This window comes from Nuphar pumila, chromosome 2 (genome assembly GCF_984573655.1).
Source record: "Nuphar pumila chromosome 2, dmNupPumi1.hap1.1, whole genome shotgun sequence".
Lineage (NCBI taxonomy): Eukaryota > Viridiplantae > Streptophyta > Magnoliopsida > Nymphaeales > Nymphaeaceae > Nuphar > Nuphar pumila.
In genome coordinates, this window is record NC_143250.1 from 108,463,813 (window position 1) to 108,480,338 (window position 16,526).

General features: G+C 42.4%; 1 protein-coding gene across 2 annotated transcripts; it reads right to left on the reverse strand.

Moving 5' to 3' along the window:
- Positions 1-12,351: 12,351 nt before the first annotated feature.
- Positions 12,352-15,828, reverse strand: LOC149846648 (heat stress transcription factor A-1-like). 2 transcript variants are annotated; one of them, XM_089998104.1, is made up of 3 exons: positions 15,515-15,828; positions 14,374-14,699; positions 12,352-13,756 (listed from the first exon to the last, which is right to left on the reverse strand). In XM_089998104.1, exons 2-3 carry the CDS (start codon positions 14,596-14,598, stop codon positions 12,533-12,535), a joined length of 1,449 nt encoding a protein of 482 aa, XP_089854230.1. In that variant the 5' UTR covers positions 14,599-14,699; positions 15,515-15,828; the 3' UTR covers positions 12,352-12,532. The 2 variants fall into 2 exon arrangements, with proteins under 2 accessions (XP_089854230.1, XP_089854229.1); XM_089998103.1 differs by lacking the exon at positions 15,515-15,828 and having other exon boundaries at positions 14,374-14,728.
- Positions 15,829-16,526: the final 698 nt, after the last annotated feature.

A 16,526-nucleotide genomic window follows, 5' to 3' on the forward strand; every position in this document is an offset into this window, starting at 1 on the left:
TTTGATCTGGCCCGACCCCTTGACACCCCTAATATGCAGACTATATTTTAAGAAGACACATAGGTCATAGGATAACTCATGAGGGCCGAGTCAAAGGAGTCATGGAAGAAGTTCTTGACCAACGCAAAGTCATTCTTGACTCTTGATTCACTTAGGGCTTAATCCAAAATGACTCAGTCAAGCAAGAGGCTAGGAAGGCATGAAGGATCTCTCTCCACAGACTTTTATCTAATATCTCCACAAAAATTTATGAGATCAAGGATGATGTTGTGAACTATCCAAAAAATGGTAAAAAAAGAAGAGAGCAGATCAAGTAATATGCAAAATCATAGACATTCCGTGTTTTGGCATTGTCACCATCCATACAAGCAATCAATGGCAATCAACAGTGCGAGAGAAAGAGTAAGTTCATCCCTGCCTCCGTCCTTGCATGGGTTTTAATTTTAACCTCCATCCTTGTTTCATGTCCTCGATCCAAACGAGGTGAGGCTGGATGAGGCCCCATTTTCCACCGATCCACTGCCATCCCAAGTGTTACGTACCATAAGAATTGGAGCACATCATTTTAAAATGTCATCGGTGCATAGATGAGAGGAAAAAATAAGTACTTAAATCGATCTTTCTTATGGGTCTGAATATTCCCTAACTCTCTAGGGTGATCCATCTTCAAATGATCTAAATAGGCGAGAGACATCTAGAAAGACTTTTCGAATGAATTTTGTTTTATAGTTATTTCTGATAACATAATCTTTTAAAAACTCACGACAATGCTTTATATCATCAAACCTTTAGCCGACAACAATGTTTCAACATTTGAGTTTGTTCTTAGTCATAGAAAAGATTTTTGATCATTAAGGTTTTTGTTACGTAACTCTCACTAAGATGCCTTTACTTCAATGATTTTCAATTGCTCTTCATTATACGAGAATTCATTAAACAAGAACATATTCAACCACATCCTATTAGTATAAAAACAAAAAATAATCCTACTGCCTAGTAAATGCTCATATAGCTTATACAATATGCCAAGGATTCAACTTTTCAATTATCATCTATGCATAATTTGAATATAACATTAATTGTTTCATGTTATTAGTGTCAATCATCTTCTATCATTCCTGAGTCATCTTCATCCGACATGGTATAATCATCATTATCATAATTTAATTCTTCGTTGTTTACATGATCTTCAGTCACTAATTGGTTGTTCAGATGCACAAACTAAATCAAAAGTCATCATATTTATCATTTCATTTGCTTTCATGCATGCATCATTTATGCATTTCAAACTTTCGAGATTAACCATAAAAATAACACTTTTTATGATTATACATACATCTTAAGCATAAATTATAAAATCTAACAACTTATATCGAGTTAAATCACTTGCCCTGCAAGGTTAGATGTTATCCACATTATTGCACTGAAAATCAATAGCACTAGTTTGATCATGCATAGCATTAATTATTGGTAAGTTCTTTATTGCATATATGTATGATATCTATATCTCTAATTGGTTTGGGCAATTAATTACATGCTCTTCGTGCATATGTTAAGAACACCAATATCTTCAACTGTTTGGAATAATTGAATGTTCACCTTAAGACTAGGCTAAATAGATATTTTCTGAGATAGATGCACATTCTTCACAGAATTTTCATCATTCTCATCATTACTTCTTCGATAAATATTTCATTCATTAACTGCTTCTTGTACATCATTTTCAAGTGCTACTTGTTTATCTTTGCAACTAAGTAAACATCACTATTATATAACATCGAATCTAAATAATTATCATCCAAAATATCTATCCATATTTATTGATTATCTACGTTTGAAAAAAAATATACCAAAGGCTTAATAACTATAGCATGCAACCATTTTCTGTCAAACACATAAAAAGTCACTACATGTGCAGCGCTTCTCTATGTAAAACATAAAGCACAAAAAATAGTTACATGTGCAGTGATTTTCTGTGTTTTGTGTGGCCCAAATACTTTATAGTGCTTTGTAAAGTACTTGGGCCCGATCATTGGATCTCCCTTGATCAGCTGTGAACTGATCATGCCAAGATGCATGGATTATAAAGGCAGCCTAAAGAATATATAAGCCACATTGTGGCCCTGCTGTAAACTGATACGTTGCATAGTAAGAAGGCGTTCTCCATGTAGTGTTGATGCATACAGCAAGTCATTCTCAGTAAACCATATCCATGTTGTAAAGATGAGTGGAGCCCTTTATGGGCAAATTCTCAGCTAGTTTACTGACACAATTTCATGACTTTATTGCCGGTAAGAATTTTGATTTGAATCAAGTAAATTTTGAAAATAAAATGATCACCAAAAAGCAGATTCAACACTCCTATTTTTATGCGGTCAGGGAGCACGTTCTTCAGATATGTAAGCTTTCTCTGTCGAAAAAGAAAAGAAAAAAAAATTGAATTGAACTTTCATATAAGTTTAAAGATTTAGGATGGGTTTGGATATGAGATAATTTAAGAGAAATGAAATTCTTATTACCTGCTACATCATATTCACTTGTTTGAATTCATTTTTGTGCTTAGTAATTAGAATTCTAAATCTTTTAAAATCTCTAATTAGAGTTCCCACCTGAGGAGGTGGGAACTCTTATTCTCAGAGGACTCGGGACATTCAGGATTCTTCCTTGATGCTTCGTCCTCCTCCTCTCTTCTCCTTCTGCTCCACCACCTCCTCATTCTCTTCTTCACCCCTCCACCACCACCACCATCACCACCACCACCACCTCCTCTCTCTAAACTCTCTCTCTCTCTCTGAACCCCACCCACCCTCGCACTGCATCTCTCTGAACCCCACCCACCCTCGTACTGCATCCTCGCAATGCATCCTCTTTGTTGCTCATCGAATGCTTCTCCACCATTCCTCCGAAAACCCTAATTCCTTTTTGTGGTGCCTTCATGATTTTGCCAATCTCCACCGAAAAACATATGCCGGTGTGGCCTGCCAGAAGGTTCTCTCTCTCTCTCTCTTCTCTCACTCTGAGCCTCAACCCACCCAAACCCTCCTCCTTTACACCCTTGAAACCCTCTTCTTCTGTCTCTCGTCTGCTGCTCATTGACTGCTCTTTCACTATTCCTTTCTTCTGAGCTGCGCTGCACCTGTTGACTCCTCCAACAACGTCCTCCTCAAACTCCGGTAAAATCTCCCTCTTGGTTGACCCATTTGCCCTCCCCTGCATTCTTAACCTCCTAGTACCCATCAAAAAGCCTCACCGCCCTCACGCTCACATCGTTCAAGCTCCATCAGACTGTTTTTCCCTTCTCTGCAACCATATCCCCCCTTCCCTCTCTCGAGCATCAGCCGATGCGCGCCTTGCCTGATTCTACCCTCAGCGGGCTGAGTCGCAGGATCCCACCTGCCTCCGCCCTGGACCCCACCCACCATGTTCCTCTATCCTCGAGGCTCCACCACTGACCCAACCCACCCAAGCACGAACACTCCTATTTTGCTGTCTGTTTTGATCTGCCATTGATGGGCGGACACCACTTGGTTTGGCCTCCTCTCTTGACCCCACCCACCCTCTTCCTCACTCTGTGAGGTTCCACTCGTGACCCCACCCACCCTGTTCCTTCTCCAACTTAGCTCCCGCAGGCTTCAAGCGCCATCTCCATCTGCGTCTCTCTATGTCTTTTGGGTGTAACCCATGCCTCCCTCATCCCTCTTCTTTTGACGCTTAGGAGCCACCAACACCCTGCAGGTCAACCAACTTGCTCTATCTTCTATCCAAGAGGCTATGAATGATTGGGGGCTCGCTTTCGCCCTTCGTCGCCAAGGTGCTTATGTTGCCCTTCCTTTCCGCTTATCTTTTCATGTGTTCTTCTCTCTATCGGAGGTCTTCGCGTCCTGTCTCGCCACCGGATCGCTGCTGGCTCGTGATGTCGGGCGATTCCTTAGAGATGTTGGGGTGGAATGCCTTCAGGCTTGCTCTGTTGGCGCCACTCTATGGGCTCCGTTTTTCTTTCGTAGGCCTCCCAGCTCGATCGTCGGTCGGGGCTGGCAGGAGGTGAAAGCAACATGACAATGGTCTTTCTCCAAAAAGCTTTCTCGTTCTCGTCTTTCACAGGCAAAGCCGAGTGACTGGTGGTGCGCGGGTTGCCTTTCGCTCAAATTTCGCAGACGTTGTGCTTGCCTCCATTGCGCCTCGTTGTTCAGGTCTCGACGACACCCAATGTTTAGGCACTCGTGGGCGGTAGCCCCTCCTCCCTCCTTCGGACGAGCCTCTTCGCGAGGTATGCACCTCCTTCGCAAAACTTCATTCGCGCCTTGGGTCCATATCGGTATCTTGGAAGATCCTTCGTCGTCATTTTTGGGGATCAAGATCGGCTCTGTTTGGGTGCCGATGCTACCGTCAACGGCCGCGCCAATGTCTTTCTTAGGGAAGCGTTTCAATCTCAACCATCTTTGTCGTGACCGTCCCAGTGGCTCGCCTTCCCTCTTGAGTCGGGTCGGTTATTGCTCTGCTGTGTCGGGCCCGCCTGTCTATTGTGCTGCTGCCGTCTCTAAGGGTTCCTCTTCCAGTGACTTTTGCAGCTTGGGGGTGCATGCAGCATGCTCGGGGGTGCAGGCGGCATGCTCTGGGGTGCCTGTGATTTATCCATCCTTTTTTCTTTGGCGAAGATCGAAGATGCAGGTCGCGTGCTCTGGGGTGCCTACGATTAATTCATCTTTTTTTGTTCGACGAAGGTACTATTTCTCTTCTTTCGCTCTTTTTGATTTGCGAGGAGATGTTAAGGCCAGAGGTAAGGCAAGCAGGCTCTCCTCGATTCATTTATCGAGATCTCGCCTCTCCTTGTCTTGGTGGTTGTGTTGGCCACACGGTTTTTGAGTCGTACGGAGATCGGTGGCTAGTGTGGGGCTTTTTATCGACGTTGCGAGGTCTTCTTGGGTGAGTAGGGATTTTCTTTGACCGCTGTCGACATCTTGCTCTCCTGCGGGGGCGTTGGGGTTCGAGCTACCACGGCTTCTTGGCGGTGTTTGTTTCTCTGTGTCGGCAGGGGGCTGTTTTGCAGCCTCGGGGTGAGAGACTGCTGACATCATCATCATTTGTAGTATCATCATTTATGGGCTCGTTGTTCGAAGTTGGGCGGGTTATCAGGTGGAATGGCGGGTGTGACGAGGCATCTTGGCCTCGATCAGGAAGATGATAGCTGTCGTGGTTTTTTGGGTGGTCTGAGTCTTGGGTTATGTTGTTGCGGAACCTTTTGGTGGATCCTTTCTTCGAGCTTGATGGGGATCGGGGACCGTCAGGGGTTGCCTTGGCGACTAAGGTTTCTCTCGGCCTCTCGGCAGTTGCAACATCCTCAATTTTGTTTTCTACGACCTATGGGGCATCTGAGATTGGGCCTTTCTCGCGAAAGAGGTCTCATCTTTCGGAGGACTCATTCCTTGCTCGAGCCCACAGGTCGCCTATTATCGGAGTCCCGATCCGACAACATTTTTTCTATAAGCTGGTTGATGGCCTTTCAGCCTTGGTTTCGTCTATCTCAACCAAGTGCATCGTCTGTCCGATTTGCCTAGTCTCCATCAGTTTGGTAAGTGCCCCTTTGTTAGTCGTGTATTGCAGGGCTCCGTTTGCATTGAACATCTCCTCTTTCATCTGGGAGGGTGACTTCAAAGGCCTGAAGGGCTCCCCTAACCTGGTCTATCCATCACTTGCGGATTCGTCATCTATGAGTGGTCAACTCTCATCCATTATGGGCCTGTCTGTGGGCGATACAGCTCAGCGTCTCAAGCTTGTGTTGTCCCAAGCCCAGCTACTCAGCATCAATTATGTTATCGTGAGTCCTTGGCCGCGATCGCAGATCGTTTACTGACCTTGGTCGCGGATGATGGGCGTATCACAAATGTCAACACCCTATCTCCTTTGGTCGAGGGGTTATCTCAACCTGGGTGGGGTGGTCTCTTAATAAGGAGACGTCGTCGACCTTCGCTATCTCCATCCGACGAGTCTGGGGTCTTTCCTAGGCGGTCTGTGAGGATCCACACTCCTCGAGAATTTTCGGACTTTCAGTTATGAAGATCTTGTGTTAGAATATTCGGGGACTGAATTATCCCACCAAACGTCTTTTCCTGGCGAGTTGGATCCGTCAAGAAAAGCCCGATCTAATTGCACTTTGTGAAACAAAGATGGTAGATATCTCGAGCTCCGTCGTCTCTGAAATCTGGCGTGGTGCAAATTTCTTCTTCAAGCCTGCGACTCAATATGAGAGAGGCATCCTTATCCTCGGGAAGCATTCTCTAGCCTTACAACAGGTGGATGAAGGTACATTTTTCATTTTCATCACTCTTTCCTTACCTCCAAAGACTATTCCAGCAGTGGTCACTATGGTGTATGGTCCCCACCATCAAAGCCGTCAGAAGGAGTTTTGGTTGGACTTGAATAGGGTCATTGCATCATTTGGGGACCAACATATTATCATGGGAGATTTCAACTGCCTTCTATCTCCTATCGATTCTAGCATTCCGGTTACCTACTCGGCTTTAATGAGGAGGTTCCAAAACTTTATTCTAATGAACCAGTTGTACCACGTTCCCCATGTAGGTGAAGCTTTCTCTTGGTCTAATCGACGATCTAGACCGTGCTTCCGTCTGCTAGACAGGGTGCTCGTTTCGTCGGATCTGCTGAGTTCTATTAATGACATCTCTTGTTGTCTTCTTTCACCATCTGTCTTAGGCCATAGTCAGATTGTTATCCGATGGGGTCAAGGCTTCACCGGTGACAGATCCTTTAGATTTGAGCAATGGTGGCTTAAGGAGGCAGGTTTTGAGTCATTAGTCCATCAATCTTGGAGTAGACCTTGCTTTGCGGTCCGGGCGGCTACAAGATGCATGGTTAAGCTTTTTCGACTATCCTGTGATATCAATTCTTGACTTATTTCCAATAGAATAAGCAAATTCCAAAATATGGGAGATTGGGAGCGAGAGCTGTCTTCTATCAATCAGTCTCTCTTGGATACGACCTTTATGAATGCATCAGATATTGAAAGTCTCAATGCTAGATCAGTCGAGCTGACCCTTCTAGTGCAATCTTGGCGTTTAAAGGATGAGATTCGTTGGAAGCAGCGGTCAAGGGTGACTTGGCTTAAAGCGGGTGACGGAAATACAAGGTTCTTTCATTCTTTAGCGTCTCACAAGCATCAAAGACATGTGCTTCACACTCTGTATATCAATGGTGTCTCCTTTTCGGGCGATCAGGTAATCAATGTTGTCCCCAACTATTTTTCTAACCTGTATTCCTGCAACCAAGCTGTAGGTGGAAATATGGGTACAACTTTATTTTTGTCCATGGATCGAGTGATATCCAACTCGATTCAGGGGTTGTTCACCAAAGAAGAAATCGTCTCGGTGGTGCAGGATTCGTCTGGGTGGAAAGCTTCAGGATTTGATGGGTATCGAGTGGATTTCTTTCGCATATTCTGGCAATGCGTTAAGAGTGCCATTTTTAGTGTCTTCGTCGAGTTTCATTGAAATGGCCGATTGTCGGTTCATTCTCACCTAGCAATTGTGTCGCTTATTCCTAAGGATGAAGCCGCATCAGTTATCTCACGGTTTAGACCTATATCAGTGTTGGGGAGTTTATATCGCATTATCGCCAAGGTCTTGGCTAACAAGATGCGGTCAATTGCTCTTAGGATTTTTTCGGAGGCTCAGTTTGCCTTCATTCCTAACAGAAGACTTCAACATTCCTTCATTTTGGCCACAGAAGTGTTGCACTCTCTCAAGATCAACGGGGGGGCCTTCTTCACTCTTAAGCTTGATTTTCATAAAGCCTACGACTCAGTTCATTGGTCGTTCCTCTTCAACATGTTGGCAAACTTGGGTTTCGGTAGGCGTTTCTCTAGCTGGCTGCATGAGCTGGTAACCAATGTCCAGTCACATTTTCAGATCAATGGGGTCAAGGGAAAACAATTCAAACTTGGTCGTGGTCTTTGACAAGGATGTCATCTGTCTCCGTTACTCTTTAACATCGTCTCTGAAGGCCTGGTGGTTTTGGTTAAGAGGGTGGTCTAATCGAGTCTCTCGGTATTCAAGAGTGTCGTAGTCAGATCCTGACCTACGCTGATGACATAATTATCTTCGGAAGGGCTTCCATCCAACAAATGTTAACATTCAAGCTTGTCCTTTTTTTCCTATCGATGTCAGGTATATCCTTGAACTACGATAAGTGTTGTCTATCCATGGTCAATGCCCCTCCATCAATGTTGGACATGGGCCAACTGATATTTGGATGCTCGGTATCGGAAAACTCTTTTTCTTATCTAGGTCTGCCGCTTCAAATCAGTCGTGTATCAACGATCCAAAGGGTTCATAATAAAATATCGGGCTGGCAAGCGTCCTACCTTTCTATCGCGGGTAGACTGACTCTCATCAAGCATGTTCTATCTGCTATGCCAGGTTTTTTTATGTCTATGTTCCTGATGCCTATGAGGGTTAGTAAGAAGATAGCTAAGGTAGTGACGCACTTCCTGTGGTTTGGGCGAGGTCCCAACAACAAGCGCCACCTAATAGGGTGGGACACACTTCGACTACCCCCAAATAGGAGGGGGGGTTGGGAATCAAGGATCCCCGACTAAGAAGTATGATTCTTGTCGTGAAGCAGAGCTGGCTTGCACGCCAACCTGGGTCTCCGTGTGCAAGCGTGCTTCTAGCTAAATACGGTGGTGTGGAATCGTTGGTGGGGGCCATAAGCGTGCGTCAACGAACAATGTCAAAGCTTCGTCGATCATGGATCTAAGCATGGTCTACAGTTCTGTCTCATAATGGAAATGTTGACTCGCAGTCTCAGTTCTTTGGACGCAACTTTGCTCCGAACGGATCTTTCCGCTCAAAAGAAGGCTACCTCGCTCTCCTTCCGTCGGGGGTGGACCGGTTCCCGACGAGCCTGATTTGGGGCAAGGGTCCCACTCTGAGATCATGTTTCCTGGCTTGGCTAATCTTACATGATCGGGTGTAGACTGACAACTTCCTCAAATCCATCAGATTTCATCTTTCGAGTAAATGTGTTTTGTGCGAGGCGGCTGAAGAATCTGCGTTTCACCTTTTTTGGGAGTGCTCTGTTTTTCAAAACATCTTTAAAGGAGAGATGAAAGGGGGTCAGCGTGCGCCAGGAATTGTTCGCCAACGATTTGTTGTGGGGTCCTCAGCCAGTTCGTCATTGCAACAAATGACGAATTATTTGGCGAACTTGACTTCTCTCGTCATGGTGGGCCGTATGGATGACTCGCAACAACGTTATTTTTCGGCATATTCCGGCAGTGTTCAACAAAATGGTGAACCTTATTTTGGTGGACATATACGCCATTCTCCGCATCAGCATCCCTGATCTGCAACACCATCTGCCTCCAGGGACCATTTATGATCCAGGGTGATGCTCGTTGCCTAACTGTATTTGTTTCTTATTTCTTTTTTCCTTTTCCCCTTTCATCTCTCCTTTTCTTTTTTTTCCTTATTTTTGGGGCTCCTTGGCATGTCTTGGGCCCGTGTTTGGTTATCCGGTAGGTTCAATGTTGGTTGAACCTATTTTCATATTGTAATATTGATGGTTATAGTTCGCCTCTCTCTCTCTCTCTCTCTCTCTCTCTCTCTCTCTCTCTCTCGAAAAAGCCAAAGAGGTGAAGGAAAAAAATAAAAATAAAAATTTTAATAAACATAACAAATAATAAAATAATATTAGAATCTTGATGGTGGGGCTAGTGTGCTCATTTAGTGCTGCAAATCGATCAAATACAGGTTACATTCTACTGATCCAAATCTGAATCCAAATTTTATGATCCCAATTCAAATTAGGTACAATGATCTTAAGATTGGATTCATATCCAAAATGTGTATAGTGATATTGAATCTGATAAAAGAAGACCTAAATCAAGGTTTTCACATGTACAATGTTCAAATGAATCAGACTCGATCAAATCAAAACATGGATATCATAAAACGTTGATTTGAGTACAAAAATGATCCAAAAGTGTACAAATCTTAATCCATTTATTACTAAAATTTTAAAATTCATTTCTATACCCACTATTTTATAAGTAAGAAGCCTTACATTAAGTTAAGAATTTTTAAAAGAATTCATTTGCATGCCAGTTATCCAAACAATGGAAATCTAGAGATTGAAAATTCTCTTTCTTGACTTTTCCTTTGAATGAGAATTCACTTTTCTATGAAAATTCTCTCTCAAAATATCCAAACGCACCCTTAAAGTTATGAAAAATTTGCAACATGGTTTGCTTGAGAAGTAGTAACAGATAGAAGAAGGATCAAAGCGAGTATAGGAGAAACACAATTTCCAATTCGTATATTAGTTTCTTTGCGACAAAGAAATTGATGGAGTCATGAAAATAGAAAGGGAAACCACGTATATCAATTCCTTCCAAATCCTTATTTTGGATTTCTTCACAAATAAGAGCTAATCCCTTCTTGGATAAGAATCGTAATCCTGCTAGAAGTACTGTCAAACCATCATAAATATGAGCATTTCATGCTTGTTGGTGAAGCACATAGAAACTGATGCTACGAAATTTAGTGGCATTTACCTCCCAAGGAGGCGGGCCCATTAAGTGACCCGGTTCTTGGAGAAGGTTCGTTGTCATCAAAAAAATTTAGTGCACTTAGAAGTAGGGGTGGGCAATGGGCCGGGCAGCCTGATGGCAGGGTTTGGGCCAAGGTTTTAGGTCCACGCCTATTAGGTATCGAGCCAAAACCTGGTCTGTTATTTATGTGGGCCGGCCTGATGGGTTTGAGTTATTTATTAATTTTTAATAATAATAAAAAAATTAATTATTGCATAGTAACTTGGCAACTATTACTATTTACCTAATTAGTTAGGTTAACTTTATGGAAACTAGAAAGATAATTAATTGGGTGCATGGGAAGTTGGGAACTTGTTATTTATTACTATTTACAAATGAATTTGGGCCGGCCATGGACTAGACCCGGTTCGCTTCAACATTGGCCCATTGGGCCAACGGGCTGCTCTTCAAACCCGAGCCCGTTAAGAACAGGGCCATCTCCGGGCCGGGCCACACTTAAAAGCCCGGCGGGCCGAGCTCTAAACGGGCCCGGGCCAATGCCCACCCCTACTTAGAAGTGAGGAGTCTTACTGATCAAGGATTGTAAATAAGGATATCCTATTGGCGAAGTTGGATTGCCATATAATGCTCTTACTAATTTTCTTCAATAAAATTTCATTCATTCATTAAAAAAAAAAGTACGTGTAGAGTGAATTCAGGGGTTAAGTCAACTAAATCTTTGGCTTAAACTCACCAAAAATGATATTAGACTGCATTAGTAAGGAACCACTTAATCTAAGCACTAAACCTTCAATAACTTAACAAGGTTAATTTGATGAGTAACCTTATGTCTAACTATGATGAAGCAGGGATATGATTCCTGCATCTACACAAAGAAGGGTTGGCCCATCCAAATGGATCCAATTGTGAGCCTAGATCAAGGGCTGCAGCGCCCTTTCTGCATCTTCAAGGAGGCTTGACAAACAGAATGCCCAAGATCCATTCCACACCCGGCTACATCAGAAGCACAAACTCCAATCAAGACCACATCTTTTCTAGTTTCATGTCTAGAGCTTAATTAGGTTCATTATTTGTCATTTTAAAAATTTACAGGCACGTTTTCTTTTAGTTCGGTTCCAGTCATCCCCTATGTCATTCCCCATCTTCATATCCCTCCTAAATCTTATGATGCAAGTTTTTTCATCAAATCTGACCTTATAGATGGATTCAGCATGGTCGATTTAATAAGAATCAACCCTCGGATTGTATTTTTTTCAAAAAAAAAAATTTAATTTTTTAAATCACAAAAATCTTGTGTTTTGTCAACCGTCCATTTTTTAATCGCCAAAAACTCCTGAACACACGTCTTTTTTTTCAAATGACCATTTCTTGGCAGGAGAAAATCTTGCAATTGGTTAAAAAGAAAAAAAGAAATTCTTTTGGCAAAAGATCACAGGAAAATTGTTGATGAGCCCCCCACGGAATTTGAAGCCGAGACCACGCAGCGTGGGCAGTTGAATGCAGAAGATTGTTGATGCTTTCAGAAAAAAACTGCCAAGTATAACTGAATCTCCGCAGAGAAGCTCAAATAATCTCATTTTCTATATAAAAGGCTCATAAACAGCATCATTACTTACGCTGTTGTTTTTGCAGAAATGCTACTGGAGATCTCTTCCAGAATGGAGTCAGCACCAATCATCAGATACGATTAGAACCACAGAACGAAGCTCTTTGGTCATTGTGACTTAACTCCTGTTTGTGGTGACACACTATTCATAGCATTCCAATTCAAACAAGCGGTAAAGTAGTGCCCAAAAAAGGCTTATATATAGGAAAATTGAACTCATGCACAGACCATTCAGCATCATCCACATGGAACTGATAAAGGGTATCATAAGATAAGACATGAATTCTGCTTGAAGGTGTATTGGCAGTGACTTCTTTCACCAAAATGAACTCAGATGACCCTTATACATGAACCCAAGTTTAGCCTTTCCTTTCAGATATTAGAAGTCCCATCTGTTTTGTGAGATTGTCTAATTTTTTATCTATATCCAGGCCAGGCACCTGTACTGGCAATATGAAATCCTTTCCATCCTCCACAATCTCCTGTGTATCTATCTGTGTCTCTTCAACATCCTCAGATACAGGACTGGACACAAGAAATTGTTCCCAGAATGGATCATTGATGCTTGGCAAATTATGCATCTCATTAATTATTGAATTACTTCCATCTTCTTCCATAGGCATGGACAAGCCCACTTCAAGCGAAACAGAATCCACAAGTTCCATTCCTGTTGCCAACTCTGGATGGCTGCCATTAATATTGTCAATGGGCTTGCTGCTCTCTGTCGTCGATTCTCTAGTTTGAGCTATCTCAGAAGTCAAACGATCCTTGAGGGAGTAAACATGCTCAGAAAAGCCAGAAAGACAACCAGAATTTGAACTCTCAGGTAGTGCAACCATATCCAATGATCCATTTGATGTAACAGGCAAATATGAAGATCCTGAACCTGCATGGACTCTAACAAGGGTGGAGAGTCCAGATGCTCGGTGACCACCTCCATCCACCGACTCAAAATTGACAAATATGTTGTCAGCACCATTGGGAGACGAACAGTCCAGTTTTGGAGATGCATCAATATTCAATATTTGCATCAGTAAATTTCTTGCTGCCTCATTCATAGGTCTCTGATACTGCATTATCTGCCCATCAGATTGAGCATGCTCACTCTCTGTGTGATTTCCCTGCTTAGGAAGTCTCCTTTTCTTGTTTACTTCGGGCATGTGCCTACTGTTGTCACTCTGATGCCCAAACTGTGCCAAAAACAGAGGACTCTGTATAGCCTTTGCCAGAAATGATAGCATCTGTTGTTGTCGTTGTTCCATTCCTTGAAGGCGCTTTCCCATGTTCTCCAACTTATGCTCGGTAGTTTGTTGCTGCTGCTGCAGCCTTACCAACTCCTGCATGAGTGTGTTCTTGTCCCTCTTGAGCCTCTCAATTTCCTCTTCCAAACCAAACTTTCCAATCTCTATGCATGCTTCCACAGTTTGGTTTTGCCCTTGAGACTGCTGTGCTTGTTGTTGCTGTGGTGGGGCATGATTTTGGCTTGGTTTCCTCCGGTTAATACTCTTTAGCAAATGCTTTTGCCCCTTCATGAAACCATCATTTGCAAATTCCCAGCGATCAGGATCAATTTTCCGAAAACCCTGGTCCAACAGTAACAGTGTGATTACAGGACCCAAAAAAACATGCTAGTTTATGGGCATGATTTAATTCAATGCTTTAACTGCAACATATTATCACTCGCTTCATAACAATGTTGAAAATTGATGAGGATAACCAACAATTAACAGTATGCCAAAGAAACAGACTAAACCACATCCATTCATAAACCATTGTCTGCAGAGGACATTGTGAAAGAAGCATTCGTGTAATTGAAACCGCGGTCACATCAGAAAGATACAAGAAAAGTTATATTATATTGGAAAACCTTCACATCAGCATGCAAGCAGAAAAATGGTTATAATGCACATTATATAATAAAGCTAAGAATCCACAAAACCATGTAACGCTGATATTCTCCATTTTAGCTCCCGTTCTGTCTCCCCTTATGTGTTGGTCATATTGGAAATGTCATAAAATGATTGTATCCCGTATCCACAAACATATCCATGTCACATAGCCATGAAATGATAGAGCCAAAATAAGCAAATGAGGAAACCCAACAAGTTAGGAGGTTTGTGACTGTCAAACCAAAACTCTAAGCATCACAAGCTACAACTACAGATATAACTATCAACACGAACAAACAAACCACACTTACATATGTGTTGAGCTGCCTTACAAAGCTTGAGAAGTTGTTGTGTTTGAAGTACTTGGGCAGCAAATCCTGGAAAAATGCAGATTGATCCCAAACTATAAAGCTGTTATTAGTGGGGCTCCATGAGACAATTAAATCCGTTGACGGGTCATCAACCATGTCATAGCTCTTGCTGAGGAAAGGAGGAAGAGAATTATTGTTCCCAACCACCATCTCCATGCTCAACATACCGAACCCCTGTGAACTGGTTGTCTAATACTGAACTAGTAAGAAAGGTCTAGCAACCATCCATCCAGATTCATCCTCCTCGAGTACTTGGTTCTATGAATCTAGAAACCAAACAAGCAAAAACACAATAAGAAACACATCAAGAGCAATGCATGCATCGGAGTTCTATGAATGCTCTCATCAAGAAACCAAAAGAAAGATCTGATGGAAAACGATAGTATCAAAGAGAATTTTGCCATAAACATTGTCAGCGAAAAAGATGAACTTCAGAAGCGCGCAAAGAAGAACCTGCTGAATGCTTAATTCCCCCAAGGTCTTATTATGCCGCCAATCCAACATACAAGTAACAATGATGTTAAAAAATGCGAAAACAAAGAGGAAGAAACCTCAATCTCTAAAGGGCATGATCTTCGCTGAGACTTGCATTGCAAGAAATCAAGACTTCGAGCTTGACTTGAATCAGAATTTCAGAGCTTTAAGTAAAAAGATGGACATATATACGAGTCTCACATCAAAATCGTGAAAATTCCCACAACTAATTGCTCGAACGATGGATTTCTGCTACGGTTTCAGCGAATTACCCATCAAATCCATACAGAAGACGAGCAGAAACCAATCAAAAGCTCCAAAATTCAAACCCAAACGCCCCCAAAACACCATCGATCGCAAGTTCGCGAAAGCGGAAAACCTTCCCGGCGCTAGGGTTGGGTTTCGAGAAAAACCTTAGCCAGAACACCGGGAAAAGAGGCCGAAGAATAAGATTTTCCAGCACGTCCATCGTACGAAAAGCGATAAGAGAACGTGCAAAAGCGATAATTCGATGCGTGATACCGAAATTTTAGACGGATTCCGAAGCGAATAAAAGAAAAAAAAGGTATTATTGACGGTGAGGATTATCTGTGAGAGAGGGATATACCTTAACGGCTTGAAGAGAGGGAGGGAAGAAGAAGGAAGATTGTTGGTCGGCAAAGCCGGGGCGATTTTGGAACGGTCGAGGTGTGGAGGGAGGTCCGACGCCGACTGGTTTGAAAGTGGGCGACGGAAGCCGCAACGGCTAGAAAAAGGGATTTGAATATTTTCGCGGCAGTCGGGACCGATGGATCGACAGGAAGTCCTTCGATGCCCTAACGAGGACGAATGCGTTCTTGTTTTTTCTTTTTTTTTGTTGCTTTTGTTTTTTCCTCTTTTCTGCAGACACACTGAGTGGGAACGATTGCAGGAAAAATAAAACCCCTCCAAACTCATCTCTCCGTATATATATATATATATATATATATATATATATATATATATATATATATATATATATATATATATATATATATATATATATATATATATATATATATATATATATGGCCAAAAGTCCTCTGCTGTAGTAAACGGGTCGTACTCTTGTTCGGATCTAAATTATTGAATCCGACATATACGGATATTTGGTTTGGAACTGAACGTCGGAATCAAAACTGCCTAAGTGCCTATTCGGAATCAAAACAGGGATCAGAATCAATGATTTTTTTTATACCAAACTTGAAGTATTGATATCTATGAAACTTGTTTTGAAACCATATATATATATATATATATATATATATATATATATATATATAGAGAGAGAGAGAGAGAGAGAGAGAGAGAGAGAGATCCGTTCAGCCTGTCACTCTTTTTGAACTGATCCGACCAATCTAAAATGGACCATCCATCTCACTTGATCGGACGGCCTCGTTGTAACCAATTTCAAATTGGGTAAGGAAAGAACCCCACTGAAAATGAAAACATCATTTTCTCCTCCCAAACCCCCCTCTTACCCTCATTGGACGCTGATTTGACTCAGCTCCACTTTAACCCTTCCTCCCTCCACCTTCCAACTCTACTCTTCCTCCCTCAACCATGCCAATGAAAAGGAGACACACTCACTTCACTTGAAG

Excerpts from the sequence above, each read along its gene's own strand:
- LOC149846648 (XM_089998104.1), bottom strand. The coding sequence starts at position 14,598 with ATGTTGAGCATGGAGATGGTGGTTGGGAACAATAATTCTCTTCCTCCT. Across the intron at positions 13,757-14,373 it reads TAAGGCAGCTCAACACATAT|GGTTTTCGGAAAATTGATCC; the intron begins GTAAGTGTGGTT and ends CTGTTGGACCAG.